Source organism: Mangifera indica, chromosome 3 (genome assembly GCF_011075055.1).
Source record: "Mangifera indica cultivar Alphonso chromosome 3, CATAS_Mindica_2.1, whole genome shotgun sequence".
Classification (NCBI taxonomy): domain Eukaryota; kingdom Viridiplantae; phylum Streptophyta; class Magnoliopsida; order Sapindales; family Anacardiaceae; genus Mangifera; species Mangifera indica.
In genome coordinates this window covers 1,084,117-1,108,282 of record NC_058139.1, presented here as the reverse complement: position 1 = coordinate 1,108,282, position 24,166 = coordinate 1,084,117, and the positions used below count along the sequence as shown (strand labels likewise).

The following is a 24,166-nucleotide window of genomic DNA, read 5'->3' as shown; positions in this document are numbered from 1 at the left end:
AAGAGATCAAACTACAAGTCGTTCGTTACTTGAGAAACCGTCCCATTTTTACGGTTAGCTACAGTTTAGAGAAAAACGACAAGCCGACTTGTGTAAAAGGGTTGAATGGGGAACTCACCATGATCTACCTAAGGTGTAATAAAACATTCAGCCAATTACCAAACATTTCAAAACTAACACTAAGATACCCATTTGTCAATAAAACAGTTTTAGTTATGACTTCATCCTTTCCGGTGCAGGGGAATGCCTTCCTTCACGCCTGGGCATCTAATGCAACCCCCGAGGAACAGGAAAAAGCCCACCAGATTTAGGGTGTGTCGGAGCTCGCAAAAACGGCTTTGAAGCTCCAAGCAAATCTCCATCACCGTATCACGGTTCACACATTCACCTAAAATCGTTGGGAAAGTCTCTTTCAACCCCTTCTTCGTGAGAGAGGGTATAAGCCACGAAAAACGATCACCGAGAGTGCTTGCTTAAATGTATAGGTGTGGCTATCGGTCAACAAGACAAGCAGGCATCATAATTCCCATCGCAATTCTCCGCGTTCGTAGCGGAGGTCCATGGCACTAGACCGGTCAAGGGGTGCGAATCAGAGGGATCGAAGAGTCTTCCATTTAGCCTTTCTTCAGGGAGGCGGTTCACTTTGAGTAGTGTATGCGCAAGGATTTTGAGTTCATGGTGATGCTTCTTCTTCTTTAAATTCGAAATACAGGGGCCCGCCTATTTCATATTTTGTTCCATCCTCCTGATAAGAGGTGCCTTGAGAATGCGTAGTCTTCAAGGTGGATCCAATCCAAATTGGCTTGGTTCAAATCTACTATTTGGTTCGAAATCAGTTTCTTTATCTATTAAATGATATTGTTTATCTCATCAATGATATTGTTTATCTTCTTGATAATATTGTTTACTTCTTAACAATCATTTAGTGACATTGTATATCAATTCAAATAAGTTTAAGTTCGAACTGAGTATTACAGATTCAAACTGATCCTAAACTCAGTTTGATTGGGCTCGTATTAAAATTCACCCCTGCATACCTTACACTTGAAATTATAACACAAACTGAATTTGGATCATGATCTAGTTCACCTGTATATCACAAACGGTAAACCAAAGCTGATCCAAGGCTGCTGTGGTTGAAATTAATAGATGAGCCTCTGAGGACTAACAGATTCTGCATTACTACTTGCATCTATAAATAATTAAACATCAACTTCTCGAAAAGTAATGTAAAAGAAAGCAAAGAACATATATTTATTATCCTTTATGAATACATGAATAACAAATAACAACAAATACACTATCATTTATTCTTATGCATGATCATTACTAATTTGAAAATTAAATCCAACAGGAAACACTAAAAACTTGAATCGAAAAAGGCAAACAAATCACCAGCATTCATACAAAGTAATATTAACACGAACCCTAAAGTATACAGTCCCCTCAAAGGCATCAGTAAAGAAGGTGGCAATTCCTCTAGTCATGAAGAACTCACCGGTTCCTCCGATCACTGGAATTTCCCTAGTCGGTTCCAAGAACGGATCGGCCCCGGCTATGGTTAATCTGCCGTTGTACTCGGTAGAATTGAACAGAAAAGAGAAGCCAAACCAAGTGCTAAAGGTTTTTTTCCCGTCATATAAATAAATCCCTTGTGCACGTCCGATTGGGTTTGAATGCAGATTGTTGTCCAATGTAATCGGGTCATCGAACACAATTATGTCGCCGTAATGGTTTTCTTCGGCCAAGATAGTGGTGTTGGCCCAAGCCGGTGCAGCTACAATTGTCGAAGTTGCATTGTCCCTGTTCTGTCCGTCGTAAAGTATGTCATGAAAGTAGACCACGAAGGTTTTACAAGGCTTGTGTTTCTTTTTAGCCGAAGAGGTGGAGAAGATCAGAAGGAGACAAAGGAGAACTGAAAGGAGTTTGGTAGATTCCATTTCTTGTTTTTCCCAGTATTTCTGTGATAGATATGCAAGAAATGTATGCCTTGAGGATCGGATGTGGGGTTTCATTATATTTATACTGTTGTAAAGTGGGTAGATGGCCATCGCGCCACTCCTCGATCTTGATCACCTCCAAGAGTGGGTCAATTCTTTTTTTTCACCAATTCTATGCAAATGGAATTGAATAATTTAAGTTGCAAAATTATCTGGTGGAACGTGCAGCCAATTATGGGAAGAAAGTCAGTTTTCGAGGCAAGAACGAGGGCAGCTCTATCCAGATAGAGTTGTATAATACAAGTTGCAGAATTATCTCAAGCAAGAGGAGCCAATTGGAAGAGAGTCAAATTTCATTCAAGAACCGGATCAAGTCCATGCAAAAGGAGTTGAATCGGACCAAGCTATCCAACGCAAGCAATACCCGGATTATAAAACTTTTACGAAGTTTTATTGCTTATACACAAGGAAATGAAGATTATATATTTTTACAAATCATTCTATTTTGGAGAAATTTAGATTAGTTAATTGTACATTAAAATAACGTAAGTTGGTTGTACCTTACAATAATATTATAACAAAAGAATTTCAAAATTGCGATTCAGTCCAATCAAAATTGCATGGATTTGAATTGGATTGATTTATTTTTGTGGATAGCATAATGTTAGGAGTTTGACTGGATACTGTGGAGGAGGACAAGACAACCACTAGCTTGATTTAGAGATTCAATTCCATCAGTAGTTAAATAGTTCCTTGTTTGGGTGTTTTTTTTTTTTTAAATTTAAACACTCAGTAATATATAATTAAGTCTTGCTTTAATTTATTTAGTTAAGTTAAATTTTATTATTGTGTTAAAAATAAGGTTGCAATTTAGCCTAACCAAGTTAAAGTATTATTAAGTTTGAACTTAGTTGAATTTGATTTATTTAAAATTCAAGTTCGATGAACTTGAGAGTTATAATCTCAAGTTCGAGCTTAAGATAAGAGCTACTAATTTGAATTTAATTTAAAAAATTATAATTAAATTTCATAATTTATATATTTTACCCATTACTCTTTTATATTCAAAGTTGAAGTAAGATTTTAGATGTTTAAGTGCAAGATTTTGAACTTTTAAAAATTTGTTTATATTATACTCAAATTAAACTATGAGTTCAACAAACCAAACAAGAACAAGTTCGATTTCAGTTTGAGTGTTTTAGGAGATGTTTCTATACAAATTAAATTTTAAAAAAAAAAAAAAAAACCCTCTTCTTACCCTTAATTCTCTTCTTTCTTTGAATCTATTGTTTTAAAGATTCTGTTTCCTCACATGATCAGATTGCATATTGAACAGCACTAATTTTATTTTATATTGCATGTTAATTCCTTAAGATATCTTCCCTCATTCATATTTTATTTACAACAACAAAAACTATACGTACATAAATCATATGTTATCATATGATTGAATGATTTTTTAATTAAAGATAATATAACACCAAATTATATAATGACACATCATTAATAAGATATAAAAAATATATGCACATATCATTACTCTATTTACAATACATACATGAAGAGATCCGAGTGCTCATGGTCTTCCATTATCTTTTGGTTGTTAATCAATTCTGGCTATTTATTTAGGGAAATTAAATTAAATGACCATTTTACCTTTTTATTAAGTAAAAATGTCTATTTTTCCTATTCCTAAGCAAAATGCCCTATTTTTTTTTAAATACCAAAATTACCCTTTACCACATCTATACAAACTCTCTTACTCTCACTCTCACTCTCATTGCATACACTTTTTATATCACTTAAACACTCACTCTCACTCTCATTTTTACTTAATATCAATTACTACAGGTTTGTTCGAGAGAAAGAAGTTCGTATTTCTAAATTCGAATAAAAAAAATCAATTTGTGAAAAAAAATATTTATATGAATCTTAACTCAAAACTTAATTTTATTTGTTAAATCTAGTTTGTATGTCATATAAAGGGAGCATTTGAATATTTGATAATAATTTAGAGGTTAAATGAAATGTTAAAAAATATGGAGGGCATTTTGATATTATACAATATATAAAAGATTTAAATAACATGTTAAGAATAAATAGATATATTGAAATACCTTAGAATGTCAACAATAAAAAAATCACTCGAAAATCTAAAAAAACATATCTAAATTTTGAAAATTACACATTTTTAGGAATAAGAAAACCGAAAAATTGATCTAAAATTTAGTAATTACATCATAAAACGTATCTACAAAAGCACAAAACTAAAGAGATAAATATCAAATTTAAAACTACATACCAAAAAACTCTAGCCCGGTTATAAACAAGCTCAAAATCATAAAAATCGAAAATCTTAAATTTAGTAAAACAAAAAAATTACATAATAACACTAAAATAGTTTTATTTGGGCCTCCAAATTGGGTGCAACCGGTGAGGCTAGTTGTTGTTATAGAGCTCAAAACGAGCTTCGCGCTGATATATTACAGACCTCATAACTCTTCTCGGATCAGAAGTTATGATCGTTCAAAGTTTGTCTTCTACATACTCTATAGTTTAAAAAAAAATCAATTTTCACTCAACCCATGGTTTTCACAGACTGTCCCATGGTTCAGTGTAAAATTTCCCACGGACCCCTGTGGATCTCCCCCTCTTCCCCCTCTCCTTAAAATTTTGAAAACGCTAAATTTTTCCCTCACCCCACGGGTGCCCGTGGGAGATTACCGTAACGTTGATAGATTTAACCCATTTTTTGATTAAAAATCGTCATTTCAGCCTCTAATTTCAACACAAATCAAATCTACACATCTAATAATATAAAACCCCTCAAGAAATTCAAGCAAAACAACCAAGAATCAAAATATTTTATGCATTGTTAAAAATCGGAATCCAAAACATTTAAACCTCAAAATCTCTCTCAAATCTCAATACTCCTAACAATAAATTGATTCAAACAAGAAGTGAGATGATGTATTATCCTTATGTATCATTTTTTATTGTCAAAAAATACGAAAAATCAATGAAAAAGATGAAAACCCGTTGCACCCTGAGAGACCAATTAAATATCCGAATTTTTCTCTGAATTTAAATAGTAAATTTATGGGAAATGTGAGGTTTATATATAAGGATAGTTTAATTATTTCTCAAATTGAAGACATTTTTGCTTAATTCTTAAAATTTTAGATAATTTCACTTAACACCTTTTAGTTTTAGGCATTTATTGTAATTTCTCATTTATTTATATCCATAGCCGGCCGGCTAGTAATTTTCATTTGGTATTTATATATAATGAAGATCTCCGTGGCAGAAGATTATTTTAATTAGAATTTTATTGATAATTATTGAATACAAAAGTTTAGAATTTCACTAATATTGAATACAAAGGTTATCTTTTTTTATCATTATTATTATTTTAATTATTTTGTTCTTACTTTCTAGAAATCACTAAGTAATCATAACTCATTATTTTAATCATACCTAACGCACGGATTTGATAATTTTAATAAAAAATTTGTAAATATAATATGGAAAATGAACCTTGCGTATTCTAACATAATTATATTATAAAACAACAACCATGTGCAATGGGTTGGAAAATAGAGTTTTCAATAGATAATTAATAATGGCAAAGTGATGGAAACATTATTCATGCCAAATCAAAAAGATTAATTAAATGATTCTAAGAGAGCTAAGATTCAAAGGTGAAAAGATTGAATAATTAGGCAAAGAAAAGTCTAAATTTGCAAAGCAAGACATAATTTAATCCTTTGCTCGTCGATCTCTATTATTTGGTATGGAGAGTGATGTTGGAGGCATCAAGTCATTTTCAGATCAGCAATTCAAATAAGGTTCCAAAATTAGTTTTAATGGTCAACTCAAAGGTTATTTTATTACTGGTGTCAACCCTCTATAAGGCAAAGGCTGTAGTTGGATTTGAATGAGACGACTGGCAGTAGTGATTCTTGCCGTAAGATTTGGGTAATGGAAGTTGGCAAAGGCTCCGAATTAGCTGGATGACAGAGAGCTTTATGGATATATTACAGTGAGGAGTGAAAAAGATGGTGTACATGTGAGGATATATAGACAGCTAGAGCATGTCCTCGACATAATCTTTGTAATCTTCATCTTGATTGTTAATGTAGTTTTCTTTGGTTTTACCCTATTTTTAATCTTTCATTTGTTTTCGTTTAACTGTTTTTCTTCATTGCCCTTTTGCTCTGGTTTAGTCAGGTTGCGTTCCTGTCTTATTATATGTATGACATATTAGTAATAACATGGAATGGGCTTATTGCTCTTGTCTCCTAGGGCAAAAGCATATTTCTACTATTATAACACTAGGAACAACTTAATCTGTGCAGATGGTGGTACATTGAAAAATCTACTAAATAAAGACACATTACATATTCTTATATTTGTCATATTGCGAGTTTGCATCCTGATGAAATTCAGACAAACACATAAGGTTTGGTTGTTTTATACACTGTTGAAACCATTACTTCCACCAATAAAACTGATAGAGACACAATTCATAGAATAAATTAAGAACAACCTGTAAATTGTAAGCAAACGTACTATTTATTTATCAACTCAAATTTCACTATTAATGTGCAAATCGAAGCCAAAGAGAAGAAACAATATAAACGAAAATGGCCGATCTTATATATATTTGTTAGAATTTTGTCTTGAATCTTGTCCCTGATGAATAAAATTTGTAATTGTCTTTTACTGCATGTTGTTGGTTTAGAAGATTCGTATTCCCTTTTGTGATTAAATGAGATAATCTCAAAAATTGAAATACACCAATAGAATAGAGAGGAGCTCTGTAATATTGACTACTGAGAGGCACCAATAGAATCGAGAGGAGGTTCTTTCTTATCGTATTACTAAAGCCCTTTGTGCACGCTCAACTGGGGTTGAATGCAGATTGTTGTCTAAGGTAACAGAGTCATCGAACACATGCAATTACGTTGCCAAAATGGTTTTTCCGGATTAAAGACTCCTGTTGCCCCAAGCTGATGCACTTACAATGGCTGAAGTTGCATTCTTTCCATTGTAAATTATGTCATGGAAGTAAAACACTAGCCATTTACAAGGCTTGCGTGTTCGCACATTGTGTTCCTATGAGCGGCTGAAGAGCTAGAGGTGATCAAGAGGAGACAGGAGAACTGAAATGAGTTTGGTAGGTGCTATTTCTTATGGTTTAAGGATATGGAGCTTATAGCTGCTCTTGCCTCGAAATATTTATAAATGTATATTTGCAGTGTTTTTCGGGTGTGCATGTACTGAAAAAGTATTACGAAAGCTCTGTTCGTAAGACACCATTAATGAAGCACGCATTGCTCATGGTTGAAGCTACTCTTTATACTTTCCTCTTTCAACATATAACTTCCTGCCTACGACTAATAAAATCATGGTGCAGCTTGGTGGATTTGGGGACAGATATACAGTTATAATTTCTTCCCTCCTTTCACTTTACTGGATATATTTAGTCCATGTTAAAACCTTTCCAATAAAAGATATGCCTTAAACTGGCAAATTAATGAATGAACGATAGAGAGGGTAAGAACTAACATGCGTACAAGCTTTCGAAAAGAAAGTCGAGACAACCGTCTTGCCTGAGTTGTGGCTCGATGGTCACTGAAACTTGTGGTGGTGGTGATGGTGAAATCATTATATCCAATACCTATACATGTGTTCACTAAAGAATAATATTACTTGCTTCAACTTCAGAATCATATGGCTAGCTCTTAATCAAGGTTAGCTCATTTGAATTGCCAGAGAAGAAGAATACTCATCAGCAAGACAAGCTCTAGTGTTGTGATACTAATGTAGTGAGAATGTTTAAATCGAGCTAAATATTGATCTAGATACTTGAACAGTGCATAAAAAATTCACCTCTATATAAATTAATTCACTTATCTATACATACTCATATACATTAATATAAGTGAATAATCTAATTATTTTGATTGTCTCTAATTCAAAATACATTATATTATATGTATAAATTTGATACATCTATAAACAAATCTTACATTTGAAAAAGTATAAAGAGAAATGTCAAATGTGTATAGATATTTCATATTATTTGAAAATAATAAAATAATACTATTTAAATAACCAATAAAACATGTTTTGGTTTGCAAAGGATGTGACTTATTGTTTATCCAAAATAAACGGTACGTTGACAGTATAAAATACTATTAAGATAGGTTACTTTACTATTATTCTTTCCTAAAATAAAAGTGACTTGCATAATTATCGATCAGTCTATGCCAGTCAATATAATTCACATAAGCAGAATCCTCAACCTTTCAAGTAAAGAAATTTCACTTTTATCATGGCCAAAAGCTTTGATAGAATTGGTTTACTACTAGCCCAATATTTAAGGAATTGGTTTTCTTTAATTTCTTTGTCCCCTGGTGGAACAAGTGAATTCTATTTCCACCAAAACTGATGGAGACACAATTAACAGAATATAGAACAACTTGCAATGGAACTATAAACTGATAGAGAAGCAAAACTAATGGACGATCTTATTTCATTGATGTAACTTCTCAATATGAAACAAGAAAATTGTAGAGGGAAACAAATTAATCACCAGCATTCAAACAATTTGATATCAACGTAAAGCCTAAAATATACTTCTCCCTCAAAGGCATCAGTTGTCAAAGTGGCAATTCCTCTGGCCATGAAAAAGTCCCCAGTTCCTCCGATCACTGAAATATCCCTAGTCTTATTCATCAATGGATCAGCCCCGGCAAAGTTTATGCTGCCCTTGTGCTCAGTAGAATTGAACACAAACGAGAAACCAAGCCAAGATGTAAAAATATCCTTCTTGTCATATAAGTAAAACCCTTGTGCACGTCCAACTGGGGTCGAATGCAGATTGTTGTCTAAGGTTATAGGGTCATCGAACACAACCACATCACCGAAATGGCTTTGCCCCGCTAAGATCGTCCTGTTACCCCAAGCCGGTGCTCCTACAATGGCTGAAGTTGCATTCTTTGCGTTCTTTCCATTGTAAAGTATGTCGTGGAAGAAAAACACCAGCCTTTTACAAGGGTTTCGAGCCGGAATCTTTTTGGTGGGTTCAACAGAGGATAATGAGAGGAGGATGATGAGAAAGAGAGATGTTATTAGCCTTTTACCATCATCCATTGCTAGAAGAAGAGGAAGAAGAAGAATGAAAATGTACAATTGGTGTGAGGCAATGGGGAATTTCATCACAAAATTACTACACTTTATATAGGATTTCAGCTGCAAATGTGGTTGATAACTGAACATTATCAATAAGTTTATAACGCTTTGCTTTTAAGGCATATTATCGGCCATTTTCAGCTGTTTGCTTCATCTCTACCCTAGAACTAGGCTAAGGAATTCCTACAGTGGAAATTAAGTAACACAATTAAATATATGTTCCTATCTGGTTTAAGAGCCCTTAATAAAGTTATTTATATTGTAATTTTGAAAAAGCTTTTACGTTAGCTTAATTATTTTTTGTGGAGAAGAACACAACTTGGTAGAGCTTGATCACTAAATTAGTAAACCCTAAAACATTACTTTTATAACCCATTGTCAAGGTCTTTTACTAATGTGTATACTCAAATTCATTTTCAAAAGTGTAAAATTAAGCTTTCATTCTACCTTTACATCTAAAATTTTAAGTTTTAACTAATTATGAATAGATTCATTAATTTTATCATCATGAGTAATAATTCTGGCCTGCTTTCGCTATCATAAGATTTTTTCTGGTATAGGTGAAAAAACATTAATTGGAAAGGTCAATCATGAACAGCTCGAGAATTAACAAATAAAATGTAATCTTTTTGGTTCGTAATAATGGTATTGGTGGCACATAACTTATTGTTAAAAGATCTAATAAGATTCTGAGAGGTACGTAATTTGATTATCCAGCTGATTATCTAAGTTTTTTCCCCATACCCACCAAAAAATGTTATGGAAGCCATGATTAATTTCCATGCATCGTGCTTGGTATTTGAACTTATTTTTCATTTTTTTGGTCAAGAAAAATTTTTCATATTGTAAATGCAATCAGGATGTCTCACATATTTGTAAGTCGTCTTAATACTTATGAAGAGAAATCATTGACAATGCCAGAGTTACGTGGCCATTTACTCCCTAGAATTGATTAGGTATAAGTTTTTGCTGGCTTGGTTCAAATGTATGATTCAGTTTGAACAAACGAATATTGAGTTGAAGTTCTAATTCGATAACTCAATTTTATACTGACTTGTTTGTTCATTCGATGACATTGTAAATTCTGTCAACAATATTTTCAACATATTAACAATCATTTGATAACATTGTATACCATTTCTCTCTAGCTTGAGTCTCAAATTGGATATTATAAAATTAAACTAAACTCAGATCTAATGCACCTTTAAAATTACTATTTGATCAGCCCAAGAACTTAACAAATTTTCAAAGAAACTTTTAAGTCTGGTGGAAGAGTTTTTTTAGTATTAAACTTGCCCAAAATATGAAACTTCAAGTACTTTAAAAAATTTTCAAAGAAATTATCATAACATATCTTAACAAGCATTATCGAATTTACAAATGTTTAATTTCATGAAGAAGAATCTGCAAACATAAATTACCTCAACTTTTCTTGTACCAAATAACTTTCTTGTTTATATAAAAATGTTTGAAGAGATCATACAAAATTTCAGTATAATTATATATTTAAGACTGATTCAACATAAACTACATGGTCCTTTTACTTTTTTGTTATAACAATTTTTGTTGTGATTATATATGGGTGGACCTATGAGCTTATGATTCAAGTTTCCGCTTAACTTGGGCTTTAATTTTCATGAAGAACAGGATTTATGGGCTGAAAAACCATCTAATTAATTACTTAAAAAAAAACATGGGCTGAAAAATTCATTTCAACTTATACTAAAAGACTGCTTAGTTGAATTGAGTTGTCAAGAGTGTTGGGTGAATTTCCACTACTTCTACTGGTAATGTTAAATTCGAATTAAACTGATTTGAATTTAAATATATATTCAAAATGAATGAAAGTTCAAGTTAACTTTGGTTAAAGTTTAAGGGTGCACCAACGATTCTTTTTTGAAACTCTTCTCTTCTGATAATTTTTCTTATTTTTCTTATTTGGAAATTAGTCATCATACGAATCAGTTTAAGCTCAAACTCGAGTTTGTCATTTTTAATTTAAACCAAGTTTGAACTGTCTTTTGTTCAAAGTCTACTCTAATCCACCTTGAATTTTTCTCATGCCCACCAAAAAAATTAAGGTTGCCATAATTTCCATTCATCATCCTCAACAATTAGAACTTCTTTTATGAGAAATTTTATTTCGAAAGTAAGTAAAAAAAAGTTTATTGTGATATTTTTCCAAGAAAGTAGCCGTTGACTCAAAAATTTATTTTAAAACCAATTTAGTGAACAGGATTTCAAAGAAAATGGTAAATTAGGTTAAGTATTACTTTTAGTGTTAAAAATAAAAAAAGTGGAGCTGCCTGGATCACCAAAGAAATCCATTCAACTTTCACCCAACATCTTCAACAATCATGGTTCATAATTTATTATTCTAAATTGTCAAGAAGCAGATATGTTAGGTGCACAGCATCCCAACCAAATTATTGGTCAAAATAAATAATAAAGAGACAGATCATGCAAACCAAATTAGACAAATTCACACTCGATCGGATCTTATTAGATACAATTGCACTGCATCTCACCACAAATTTTTTTTCCACAAGTCCAACTCATAAACAAACATCCATCTCACTCTGACTCTCACAATCAAATCATTAATTACCGGAAGTCATAAAAATTTGACATCAACAGCCCGGCGAAAAAGTAGACATCACCATCATATACATCAGAAAACATCTCCAGTGCCACCCACCATTGAAATGTCTCTTCTTTTCAGCACTGTGGGACCAGTTCCAATGAAATTTAAGGAGCTTTGGTGGTATGTTTAGGTGTTTTTGCCTTTTTGGTACTGTATATGTACGTGCCTTGTGCTATAGCAACGGGCTAGGAGTGGAAATTGCCGACAAGAGTAATGGAGTTGCCATTACCGTGTGAAAATCGCCTGTTAAAATGGTAAAATTAGCCCCTTGTGGCGCTGCCACAATTGCAGATGTTGCTTTGTCCTTATTGTTGCCATTGTAAAAATAACATCATGGAAGTACAGAACCAACTCATTACACGGCTTATACTGATTAATTATCCTTGTATTCTGATGCTGCAAAGAACTTAATTAAGAACACAACAATTCTGCATCTTCTTGACACCATTGTTATCTTCTTTAAAACTAGCTTGTGGATCGGGTTTAATTCATTCTTGGTCAATCCAATAGTTCCTTTTAAACAGTTCAATCCGGGATAAAAAACAAAACTGAGTCCAAAGGGTATAATCGGAAGCAGGGCATCTTTGTAGGCAAGACTGGCCCATTCTGCTGACAGATCATATGCTCGAATATTATCAGTCTGAGCACTTGATTAGGCTAGTGAAATGGCTAGCTATTGCTTGTTTCTGATTGGATAGAGAAGATGAATTAGTTCAAGTCAATGGATAAACAAGCTTGATTAGGCCATTGAGGGATCTTATAAATATTTGAATATTCAAAGCTCAAGATATGGGGTAAATTTCTTCTGTTTTTGAATATAATAATCAAGAGTTGATGGACTTAATCCGAAATAACTATGCTCAAAATACCCTCTAATTAAGCAATCATAAAAAAGTCACTGAAAATTGATAAACTAATGCGGCATATTCCTAGCCCGAGTTTTAAAAAATTAGAACAGTTTCGGATTAAGTACTAAAGACCTGGAATGTGGCCCTAGACTTGTCCCATCTTCACCGTTTATTTGTTGACTTTGGTGGAAGATTGGTGGGGGTTGGTGAGGTCTTCATATGAAGTGATAAAGTAAAGTGAAAGGTTGGGGATAATGGTAGGTGAATTAATTCTAAATTTGAAGCCGATCAACCAGTGCCTGTAATATTAATACCAACAAAAGCTTGCTTTCTCCCTGTAAAATCATGTACATCTTGCTATCTAAATCACCAATCCCTTATCTTATAAGTAGCTGGAAAGCAAGACCACATTATTACCAGTAATTCAATTATATCCTCACATGTGAAACACACTCACATTTATTTAATCTTCATAAAACTTAATTTAGCATTATGGTTTTCACCCTACTAATAAAATATTATCCAGATATACAGTTTATTATAGTTTTACTTTGAGTTTTAAAACACAAAACACATATAAACAGCTTAAAAAACTCACTGACTAATCTTGTTTTATCATCTCATGTGATGTGGAATATCATATATATTCAATATCTTTTGCATTATATTAGGTCTTTCTCTTCCAATCATCTGACATAGGATTTCAACAAAGTAAATGTTTCTTTAATTTTTTGTAAAGTAATTGTTGACATATATGCATACTTTTCCAAAGATTGGCTTGTAATAGAATTCAAAGTTGAATGGACTGATAAAGACGGTGAAAGGAAAGGGCAAGTGAACTATACTGAAAGAGGAAAGAGAAGATTAAATAAACCCAAAGCCAGGAAAAAGACATGAACATTGATTTCGGAAAGTTGAAGGAAACTGAGTACTGATCCCACTAAAAAGGCAATTCAAAAACAGGCAACTAGGATTGGTTTAATTTCATGACTTCCATTTTATTTGCAAGTTGCAGGAAATTGGTGCTGGTAGGTATAATGCTGTTAAAGCTATGATGCTTCCAAAATAGAGAGATTGATAGTGCATGCAAGCTCAGAAATTGACTCTCCAGCTCGGAAAGGGTCCCCAGTTGATCTATTGAAATGAGGCAACCAATTGGAAGATAGAAAAATCATGTCCTTTTCCAAGTGGGATTTACTTCACTTCAATTCCCAGAACATTTAAACATTGAAACAAAAACACAAGCTTTTGCAAACCCTAACAAGCTTGCTTATTTGTGCACAGTACATGAGCTTCCTTGCTCAACAATGGAAAAAGGATTATCCTATAGAAAATTAAAGCAAGCCTAGTACATAAACTCTAATCAATAACATTCATACAGCTTGAAATCCATCTTGAGTCTGAAATACTCAATGCTTTCGATAGCTTTAGTTGTGAAAGTTACAATGCCTCTAGCCATGAAAAAGTCTCCTGTTCCTCCAACAATTGAGAGATCCCGAGAAGGCGCTCCTAAAGGGTCCGACCCCACAATATTTAAAGTGCCTTTATGCTCAGTGGAGTTGAAAATCAAAGAAAACACAAAAAGTGTGCTGTAGTCATTTCTCATATCATAAACATACAGCCCTTGAGCTGCGGCGGCCGGAGGAGAGCGGAGGTTTTCATCTTTTGTAATGGGATCATCGAAAACAATGAGGGAGCCAAACTGGTAGTTTCCAAGGTTGGTTGCATTTGTAATTCTGTAAGATGTTGAATTAGAGAGAATGTTGCGAGTTCTTCCAAAAAGGATGTCGTGATAATAAAGCACAAATTGTTTGCATGGTTTTGGGTAGAATTTGGAACTTTTCTTGGAAGGTAAAGCTGAAGCTGAAGGAGAAGCAACAAGCAAAAGAAAGAAACAAAACACCATCAATACAAGAGCTTTCATTTTTTCTGAAGTTTCTAGCTTCCCAATGCGAGCTAGAGCTTGTAGTAATGGAATGGTTAGACATGATCATCTTTCTTCCCTTTATATAGTGATTGTTGACATTATTTTAAGATTATTTTATTTCAGGTGATTAGTCTAATTTTGTTAATATTGTTGTATGATTAGATATGATTATTTTACTTAATGAGTCTAATTTGTAATTTAAGGCACACAAAAACTACAATTTTTATTTGACTTTCCAAGTCATTTTAATTATGATATAGGGTTAATATGTTATTATCTTACACTAATCTGTATTATGATAGTCTACTCAACAACTTTCTTATACTTATTTAAAATGACCTTATAGTAGTAAAAGAACTCATTATTCAAATTTTCTAGCCTAATGTCATGAGGATTAAAATTTACAAGACCCACATTCCCATTTTGTATAATTGTTAAATGATTAAAGATCATTAACAAATAATTAATTACATCTTTCTTCATTCTATTAGGATAGGGGTGGATTGAGCAAATCAATTCAAGTTTGAATCCACATTTGATTTGAACTCAATCTAAAACTCCAACTTGGCAACTCGATTCAAGAGTTTGATAGTGATTCTTCACTGATTCTTCGACAACTTATCATCTTTTTTAATATTATTATCCAACATTTAAATCGATTTAAATTTGAAATCAAATTAATTATTTTAAATTTAAACTAAACTCAAACTAATCTTTAGTTGGGCTTCTTAAATCCACACCTACATTAGGTTGTTTATGTGTGTGTATATATATATATTATATATATATGAATTAATACATTAAGTTTTTTGTTTATACACTAATTATTAAATATAATATTGGTAAGTTAGAAGCGTATGGTTGCCATCATATTCATGGGTCCTGACCAACAGCCTTAGAATTGAATATAATTCTGGGGCGCCACCACAACCACAACAGCTTGAATTGATTAATATTCTCTCCCTATTCACTGCATGATATTCCATTCGAAGTATCCAATGATATTAATCCTTTAAAAGAAAAGTTGTCAATCAATTCTAGTTCTAATCAAAATCCAATTGAAGTAGAAACAATCTCTCAAGAATTTTCTCTGATTGGATGGTGGGAAATTTTTGACACAGTAGGGCTTGGAGAATCGTAAAAGTTGTTGATAATTCCTCAATCATTCATACAAACATACATCCATACATACATACATTTACATTGATTCACCTTTCCGTTTATTCAATGCAAACTTAAATTTAAAGTCGAGCCGTGCGGATGGAGACTCCTATTCTGCTCTATGGGTACAAAACAAGCAAGGGAGAGTCTTGAAAGCACATCGTATAAGATTAAATTGGGCCAAATGCAACCCAAACCTGAGATTTTGTTCAATTGTGCAGAGAGGAGAGCCTAAGGCCATGGGAAGCTGACGTACGTCCACAAAGTCCATTAGGTAAACTGGGGTAACTGGGTTTAATAAAGATAGTTGGGCCTTTATTACCCAAGCCCATGGAATTGTCTAGTGAGAGACCAGAATAATAATTTCAGATTGAATGACATTATATGTATTTATAATTATTATTAATTTAGAAACTAATAATTATATATTATTATATGATTATAGATATTTTTAAATTAAATATAAAATATCATATAATAATATATCATTATTATTTATCCAAATTAATATTCATTATAAATATACGTGATCACTTTTTCATTATTTAAGGTTTGTTAAGATTATATTTTTTCACCTACCAAATTTCATAAAAAATAATTTTTTAATCATCGTTGAAATTCATCCGAACAGTTTTAACAATCAAAAGTTATTTTCCTTAGTTTGCAAAATATATATTATAAAATTAATATTATATACACCCCTAAAGTATAAACAAATTTTTTTTTCTTATTTTTAATTGAAAAAATCCAACTCTAACCCAACAATTTTCTCTAGATGGCCGAGAAAGTGCCTCCAAGTGCAATCTTAACCAAATTGCATTTAAGATGATACAATCCAACCAAATGCAGTTGAAATCTCACTATTTTGAGTATTATTAAATAAATTTGCTTTTTGTTAGTTTGTCAACTGTAAAGGCGTATCATAAACTAAAAATTAGATGGGACAGTAAAAATATTAAATTTAACTTGGATGACCAAAATCTCTTCCTTCCTTCTTTAGAGGGAAAAGATTCCCTGTGAAGAATATAGATGAAACATGAATTATTAAAATTCTATAGTTTATGATGATATATTCATGGTTTGTTCTTTCTTAATTCGTCCCCTCTCTTATATATTTTTTAAATTCTTAAAATTTCAATTTACTTTTAAAAAATTTGAATTAAATTTAATATATTTTATTATTTGTTTTAGTGAGACAAAGGGAAAATGGGAAGTGATTTTCTCATAAGGAATGGAGAATGAAAAAAATAGAAACTTTCTCAATAAAAGAAAACAAGAATTCTCCTTATCCTCATATTAGAGATGGAGGCGGGAAGAGGAGGAAAATCTAAAGTTTCCTTTTGTGAGCATCACCAAGAATATTCATTCTTGCTGACGTTCAATGAAATTTGGGCCAATCCCACTACAAATATGTACATCACCTTTTAAATAATTTCGTTATGGATTGAGCAGAACACAAACTCCCTTGCTCCCATGGCAAACTCAGAAAGCAGCCGGTTGCACGAGCTCAAGGGCTCTATTTCTACAATGTGAAGACTAATTATAATGCTTGGTTCGCTTGCAATTAGGTCTTCACCTCAACCGAGCATAAAGGCACGCTAAATATAATGGGTGCAGACATAATAATGGAGAACACTAGGGGCCTTTCAGTGGTTGCAGGGACAGGAGACTTTTTCATGCCTAGAGGGACTGCGACATTCCAGACTGATGATTTCCAGGGCCGCGAATACTTCCGCCTCAAGATGGATATTAAGTTGTACGAGTGTTACTAGAATATGTATTTTTTATATGCATTATCAGTAATTCTATTGCCAATAGTCAGGATACAGTTAATGAGTGCAGAAGCTTACTACATAATTCTATTGCTAATCTTTACTACTGGAAACTGATAAGCAGAGGCTATATACACAGAATCTACTACAGTTAACAAGCGCCCCACAAACTATTCAAAGATTTTTCTCAAATAATCCTAGTAAACAAGTTTTGCAAGTTCTATAAACAATAGGAAGAGGAAGTTTTTAGATTGGGCCAGTAAAAATATGAAACAAAAGGAGAAACTGGCGTTCCATGCATAATCACCATTCCTAGTGCCAATGGACAGCTTCCTCGTAAAATTCCAGTATTATAGAATCATAAAAATGACTTGCTCTCCGTCAACATCCAACTATTATCTTTCTTCTCGAAAATAAGATAAATCTAAACATCTATCAATCCTCTCCATGTTCATGATCAATAAAACCATATCAATTTCCTTCGAACTTAAGGGTCAAACATCAAGGAGAGAGAGACAAGGCAGCAAGTAGTCCACCAGACCTTGGGCAAAAACCTGAATGCTTTTGATTAAAAATGTATCCTACAGTTTCGGATATCAAATAATGAGCTAACAACTCAGCTTGTGCAACACAAATAAGTCACAATATATCTAGCTGCCATAAAGCAACTGTATACATCCCTAGGCCTACACTCATTAATAGCAGAAGTTAAATAACTGGATGAAACCTTGATTAACACATAACCAATCCCTCTCCAAATTTAAATTAAATACATTTATCCCCTCAAATTGATGTGCCCCAATGCCCTCAAGCTATCTCACCAACAAAGATCACCACCCTCCATTAATAGCATTCAATTGGCAGCAAAAAGATGTCAAAGACTCAGAACAATAGCAAGAGAACCCCAACTGAATTTGCAAAGAGAACACAGAATTGACATTTAGCCAAACAAAAAAAAACAATCTTTATGCAACTCCAATCAGAAAAACAATGAAACAACTAATAAATATAAAAAAACTCAGGGTAAAATAAGCTTTATGAATTTTCATAAATATCAAGATTAAGTAACAACTTAATCGTTGGAACTTCTATTGCGAAGTCTATAAATTATTCGGCCCTTGCTTGAATCATAACGACTTACTTCAACCTTGACTCTATCTCCAGGCAACACACGAACAAAATTCTGCCTAATTTTTCCTGAAATATAACCGAGAATCAAGTCTTCATTATCTAAACGAACTCTAAACATACCATTTGGAAGCGACTCAGTAATGAATCCTTCATGGACCCACTTGTCACTGCTCGAACCCTCTTCACTTCTCCTGTCACTCTTCTTGCTGTTTACCGCTATCGAAACCTTTGTAACCTTTACAAACCCTTTATTCAAATTGAACTTCACTCGGCTATTAAACAATAACAAAAGACAAAGGGTGAGATGAAACAGATAGAAAGATTAAAACAAAGTTGAAATGAAGCGAGGAAGATTGCGTACTCGATAGAAGAGGGAGCAGGGGAAAAATGTTGAAGAGGAAGGAGCAGAGGAGGAGATGGACGGTGTAGATTGCAAGAGAGCTGAAGCATTTTGGACCTGATATTGAAACCCTAACGAGCTGTGAAAGGTTTCCGTACTAATACCCGCCGATTAAAACCAATGAGAGTTTGGAGTTGAGTTGATCACAAGGTAGTGCCTAATATATTGGTAGATAATTTGGAAGGACAGATTTATTTCACTGTCAAAAAATCCAGCTTAACTACTCAAGTTGATGGCAAGTTGCTGGATGAGCCATTTGAGAGAAAGAATAAGGGTTATCATAAGGCCAAACGACTATTTTCCACCCAAGATATGCTGCAAACTCAAGTTTTCACCCTTTAACTATGGAAATATCAAATACTCACCCATGGTCGGTTAAATTTAATAAAACCTTAACGTTTGAAAATTTTATCTCTTTTTGGCCCCCTAAATTTTAAAAACTAAAATTTTTCCTCAGCCTAAGTTTTAAAAAATGGCAGTTTCACCCTAGGGTTTGGTTTTGAAATCTCCGACGACCTCTCCGGCTCCATTGCCGACGGCTTCTCCCTCCCGAAGTATCCTCTCCTTCCGGCAATCTTTTTCCTTCCATTTGGAGGGTCGATCAGCGTCGGAGACGCCTTGGGAGACGAAGAATTTCGTCGGGGAAGACGAACTTCGTCTTCCCAGAAGAAGACGAGTCGTCTTCGTCTCCCAAGGCGTCTCCGATATTGATCGACCCTCCAAATGGGAGGAAAGAGATCACCAGAATGAGAGGATATCTCAAGAGGGAGAGGCTGTCGGCAATGGAGTCGGAGATGTCGCCGAAGATTTCAAAACCAAACCCTAGGTTGAAACTGCCATTTTTTAAAACTTAGGCTGGGAGAAAATTTTAGTTTTCAAAGTTTAGGGGGGTAAAAATAGATTATATTTTAGTTTATTTTTTAATATTATAGAGAAAATAACGATTTTACCTTTATCACCGTTATTTTTAACTGGTCATGAGTAGGTATTTGGTGTTTCTATAATTAAAGGGTAAAAACTTAAAATTACAACATACCTTGGATGGGAAATAGTCGTTTGGCCTTATCATAAATGAAAAAATAAAAAGCCCGTTAGAGAAAATACTAGAGAAGATAAGGTTGTTGTCATTATTAATGAAAATTCAACAAAGAAGATAAATTTATTAATAATTTTTTTTATTTTTTAATCTATTTAAAATGATTTAAGTCAAATTCAAATTAAAATGATTTCTAATTTAATTCAGATTTATTCAAATCAAACACCAAACAAATCTAAATTGATTCGGTTTGCATCTATCATTAGTGACAACATTAGATAAATTTTTGCACCTAAATTGTTCCAAAGTGGAGGGATCTTAGTGTCATTAACACTTTGGATAGAAATTTATTGTGCTGTTACAATGTGCAAAAATCCTGAAACAATAAACGGAATCTAATAACGGAAATTAATTTCAGGATAAAAATTGAACTGTCGTTAATAAAATGATGTTGTAAGTCGGAGTTCCCTGAATGGTTAGTATATTCACTGTGAAAGAGCCTAGGCACTTAAGTTACACCACCGATAGAAACGACAACGTTTAGTTAGATCAATTCAACAGTAAAAATACGACAAACATTATTAGTCCGAAATTTCTGATAAATTTTATTAAGAAAATGATTAGTATAAGAATTCAATTTTCAACAGGCAGATTCTGTATCTTCATTGGAGATCATGGAATGGCAGATGTTCCACCACCAGTATACTGCTGCACCACCAACACTGATGCTGAAAACTCAGGCGAAATCAGCAAGCTACCAACAGGCCCCAGTTCTGCACAATCACTCCTCACATCCATGGATGCTGCTACTGGACCATCTGGCATTCGACCAACCAAAAACATGTTGCATCGATTCAACTCCCTGATTGCATCAACAGTTTCTGCACTATTTCTCACTAATCTGATTTCCATTTTTACTAACTCCATAGTTGCATACTTTTGCCTCATATCGTCAAGAAAGTTTTCATCTGCTGCAATGCTGCTGGACTCATGTTCCTTTGCTTCAACATCAACAATCTCCCTTGCAATTTCAGGGCTTGTGAGGAAGCGAATTATATTTAGAGTAATTCCAGGGTGTTCAGCCATGCGTAGACCATATGCCAGGGCTTCTTGATCATCATTTCCCCCAAAGAACAGGACTGTTATAATGGAAGACACATTGCTGGCAGATACGTGTGTGTTTCCTCCAAGGCCACGGTCTACTAAAATCCCAACTGAGCATTGTGCATTCTCGAGAACCTTCTTGTTTACGGAACGATAATCGTTTCGAGTATTTTCGAGGACTCCATCGACCCTCTGGTGCTTGTGGAAGGGGAGAATTATTATGGCAGCCCGTTTCCTTTCGGCACTGCCTAATATGTCTTCGTGCATATCATGCATTGGCGAGATTGCAGTCATTGGCCGGATGGAGACGCAGCTTAGTTGTCTAAAAGCCTCAAAAGGGACAATAATATTATCAGAATCTGAGTGTTTTCCTTTGTTCCAAAAGGGGATTCCATTGTTTCTTGCCTTATGAGCCATAAGTATTGCAGATGGCCTCTCGGAGAGCTCCATAAGGTGCATTGCGTATATACAGAGTCTTTCTTTCTTTTCTGTCCCACGAGAAGCCTCAATCAGATTAATCATTGTGGGGATGTTTCTTACACAATAGAAGCAGGCCAAAATCCGGAGCTGATGATTTGGATCTTCTCTCTTAATAGTTCTATGCTTGTAAATGCCATTGCTTGGTCTTTTACCAGGCTTATAGACAGCCATGACTAAAGGTGTGGTGATAAAGGTTGTGAAGACCGCCATCAGGACCATGATTGCAAATGTTTGATCATTCAATACCTGCAACATCAGCCAGATAAAACAATAAAGATCCAGAAGCACTAGAAATGCAAGGACTTAAAAATGCAATTTACCTTTTTGTCTTTGCCAATGTTGAGGACAATGAGTTCCACCAAGCCTTTTGTGTTCATTAAGAGCCCCAAAGCAAGAGCCTCCCTGAAATGCACTTTGCAAAGGAGTGCTACAGCAACAGTGCCAACAATTTTTCCAAAACATGCTGTAGCTATAACCAAAGCGAGGAACCCCCAAGACTGAAGCCCTCGGATTTTGGCTATGTCAGTCTTCAATCCACTGGAGACAAAGAACAATGGCAGAAAAAGACTTGATACAAGATCCTCAATCTTTTCTGTGAGGGCACCAGCAAATGGCCCTTCCTTGGGGACCAAAACTCCAATAATGAATGCACCAAAGAGGGCATGAATTCCAATAACATCTGTTGCAAATGCACCTACCAAAACTATTAACAGCGTAGCGCACACATATATTTCTTTCACAGGCTCGCCGTTGGAGCAGCGCTTCTGCATCCATTCGAAGATATGCGGTACAATCAATATACAAACAAGGACAAAGCCACATCCACAAAGTAAAACCCAGAGTGATATAAGGGGAGAACGCCCCGTTCCAGAAAGGCAAATGGCAAGAGCAAGAAGAATCCAAGCAGTCACATCATTTACAGCCGCAGCTGACATTGCCATTCGCCCAACATCGGTGGTTAAAAGCTTGAGTTCAGCCAAAATACGGGCCAAGACAGGAAAAGCAGTAATAGAAAAAGCCACACCCATGAACACAAGGAATGCACCTCCATCTACACCTTTAGAAATAGTTGCACGAAGGGCATATGAAGTTCCTATTCCCAACACAAAAGGAAGGCTAACGCCTCCCACGGCTATTCCAAGAGCTTTCTTACCAGTCCGACGAAGGGCCTTTGGGTCCAACTCTATGCCTACCAGGAACAAAAAGAAGATAAGACCAATATTGGCTAAAGTATCCAACACAGTTAAACTTCTCGCGGGAAAAATTGTATTCATATAGTGTTTGTTCCTGCCCAAAGCCGATGGCCCAAGTATTATTCCTCCCTGCAAAAAAGATAAAAGTTATAAAAATATCAAAAGAAAAAATATATTTAAAAAACAGTGTCTTTGATGCGGAAAATGAATATATAAATTACAATAATCTCTGCGATGACTCGAGGTTGTCTTAGGGGCTTTAAAACAACAGCGAGAAGACGAGTGAGCACAACTACAAGGCAAATCTGGAGGATGGCAAGAGGAACGGCAAATTCAACGGGATTATCACCCTGGAAAATCCCATTAGAGGTTGGCTTCATGGCAGCAGGACCTGCACTTGCGCCCATTCTTCACAAAGCAATCGCTAAACCCTGAAAGGGATTGGATAAACCATGAACTATGAATCTTTACTGGATAAAGCAGGAAAATCAAACAAACAAGGAAGAAGATAATCACCAACCAAAGATAATCAACCAAAACTCCGTTTAAGACGTAAAAACAGAAGCATCATTCATATAGAGCTTACCAAAATCAATGCGAGATCTACGTTCACTCAAATATCACCACAACTGAATTCTTGATCTCACACAAGCCAGTCGTAGCAGTCTTGACAGAGACAGATCAGTGTATCTCAAAAAAGAAAACTTCAAAACTGAAATTTGGTAAGGCAGTCTACATGATACGACAATGAGTAGGATTCAGAGTTGCACGTGTATACAAGAATAGCAAAAAGGCGAAGAAACGAGGAGTCTTATTTTACGTATGGTTTAAGAAGTCCCTAGCCAGCTTTACATAACAAATCCGTGTTTAAAAGGCTTTTTTCTCCCCAGGCACTCCGCGACGACTCAAATTCCACCCTTGATCTAATTCTATTAATAAATTATATTTTTTATTAAAATTATAAAATTATCATTAATATTTAATATAAATATCAAATCATCAATATTTTATCATAAATTTATTTTTTAAATATTAGAAAATATTAAAATATTTTATTTTATTTAAATTTTTTTGAGATATAATTATTATATTTAAAATTATTAATCCATAAATTAATAATTTTTTGTGGATTATTTATTCATCCACCCAAGTAAACATTCCCTCTTTATCTCGTACTATAATTGGATAACTATCCATTTATACCAAATAAAAGAATATAATTATCCATTTTTTCAATTTGTCTATATATTAAATATATATATAATATTTAAATGGATTAATTACATATAATCACTCTGACTAACATCTTGCGTTTATTCTCAATTTCATA

The 24,166-nt window shown here is 34.0% G+C and overlaps 5 protein-coding genes across 7 annotated transcripts; all 5 read right to left on the bottom strand.

Annotated features, from left to right (window-relative positions):
• Nucleotides 1-1,233: 1,233 nt before the first annotated feature.
• Nucleotides 1,234-1,982, bottom strand: LOC123212467 (dirigent protein-like). Its single transcript, XM_044631625.1, has one exon. The coding sequence runs from the start codon at nucleotides 1,938-1,940 to the stop codon at nucleotides 1,392-1,394; it is 549 nt and encodes a 182-aa protein (XP_044487560.1). The 5' UTR covers nucleotides 1,941-1,982; the 3' UTR covers nucleotides 1,234-1,391.
• Nucleotides 1,983-8,447: 6,465 nt separating this feature from the next.
• On the bottom strand, nucleotides 8,448-9,161 carry LOC123212307 (disease resistance response protein 206-like). Its single transcript, XM_044631396.1, has one exon. It carries the CDS (start codon nucleotides 9,099-9,101, stop codon nucleotides 8,538-8,540), a length of 564 nt encoding a protein of 187 aa, XP_044487331.1. The 5' UTR covers nucleotides 9,102-9,161; the 3' UTR covers nucleotides 8,448-8,537.
• Nucleotides 9,162-13,787: 4,626 nt separating this feature from the next.
• Nucleotides 13,788-14,624, bottom strand: LOC123210863 (dirigent protein 5-like). Its single transcript, XM_044629355.1, has one exon. It carries the CDS (start codon nucleotides 14,554-14,556, stop codon nucleotides 13,996-13,998), a length of 561 nt encoding a protein of 186 aa, XP_044485290.1. The 5' UTR covers nucleotides 14,557-14,624; the 3' UTR covers nucleotides 13,788-13,995.
• A 3,892-nt stretch (nucleotides 14,625-18,516) lies between these two features.
• Nucleotides 18,517-19,255, bottom strand: LOC123210476 (translation initiation factor IF-1, chloroplastic-like). Its single transcript, XM_044628853.1, has 2 exons — nucleotides 18,985-19,255; nucleotides 18,517-18,895 (listed from the first exon to the last, which is right to left on the bottom strand). The coding sequence occupies exons 1-2, from the start codon at nucleotides 19,071-19,073 to the stop codon at nucleotides 18,565-18,567; spliced, it is 420 nt and encodes a 139-aa protein (XP_044484788.1). The 5' UTR covers nucleotides 19,074-19,255; the 3' UTR covers nucleotides 18,517-18,564.
• A 1,385-nt stretch (nucleotides 19,256-20,640) lies between these two features.
• LOC123210024 (cation/H(+) antiporter 18-like) lies at nucleotides 20,641-23,603 on the bottom strand. Of its 3 annotated transcripts, none has more exons than XM_044628179.1 (4): nucleotides 23,353-23,603; nucleotides 23,058-23,267; nucleotides 21,964-22,965; nucleotides 20,641-21,889 (listed from the first exon to the last, which is right to left on the bottom strand). In XM_044628179.1, the coding sequence occupies exons 2-4, from the start codon at nucleotides 23,241-23,243 to the stop codon at nucleotides 20,732-20,734; spliced, it is 2,346 nt and encodes a 781-aa protein (XP_044484114.1). In that variant the 5' UTR covers nucleotides 23,244-23,267; nucleotides 23,353-23,603; the 3' UTR covers nucleotides 20,641-20,731. The 3 variants fall into 3 exon arrangements, with proteins under 3 accessions (XP_044484114.1, XP_044484113.1, XP_044484112.1); XM_044628178.1 differs by having other exon boundaries at nucleotides 23,357-23,602; XM_044628177.1 differs by having other exon boundaries at nucleotides 23,423-23,602.
• Between the last annotated feature and the right edge of the window lie 563 nt (nucleotides 23,604-24,166).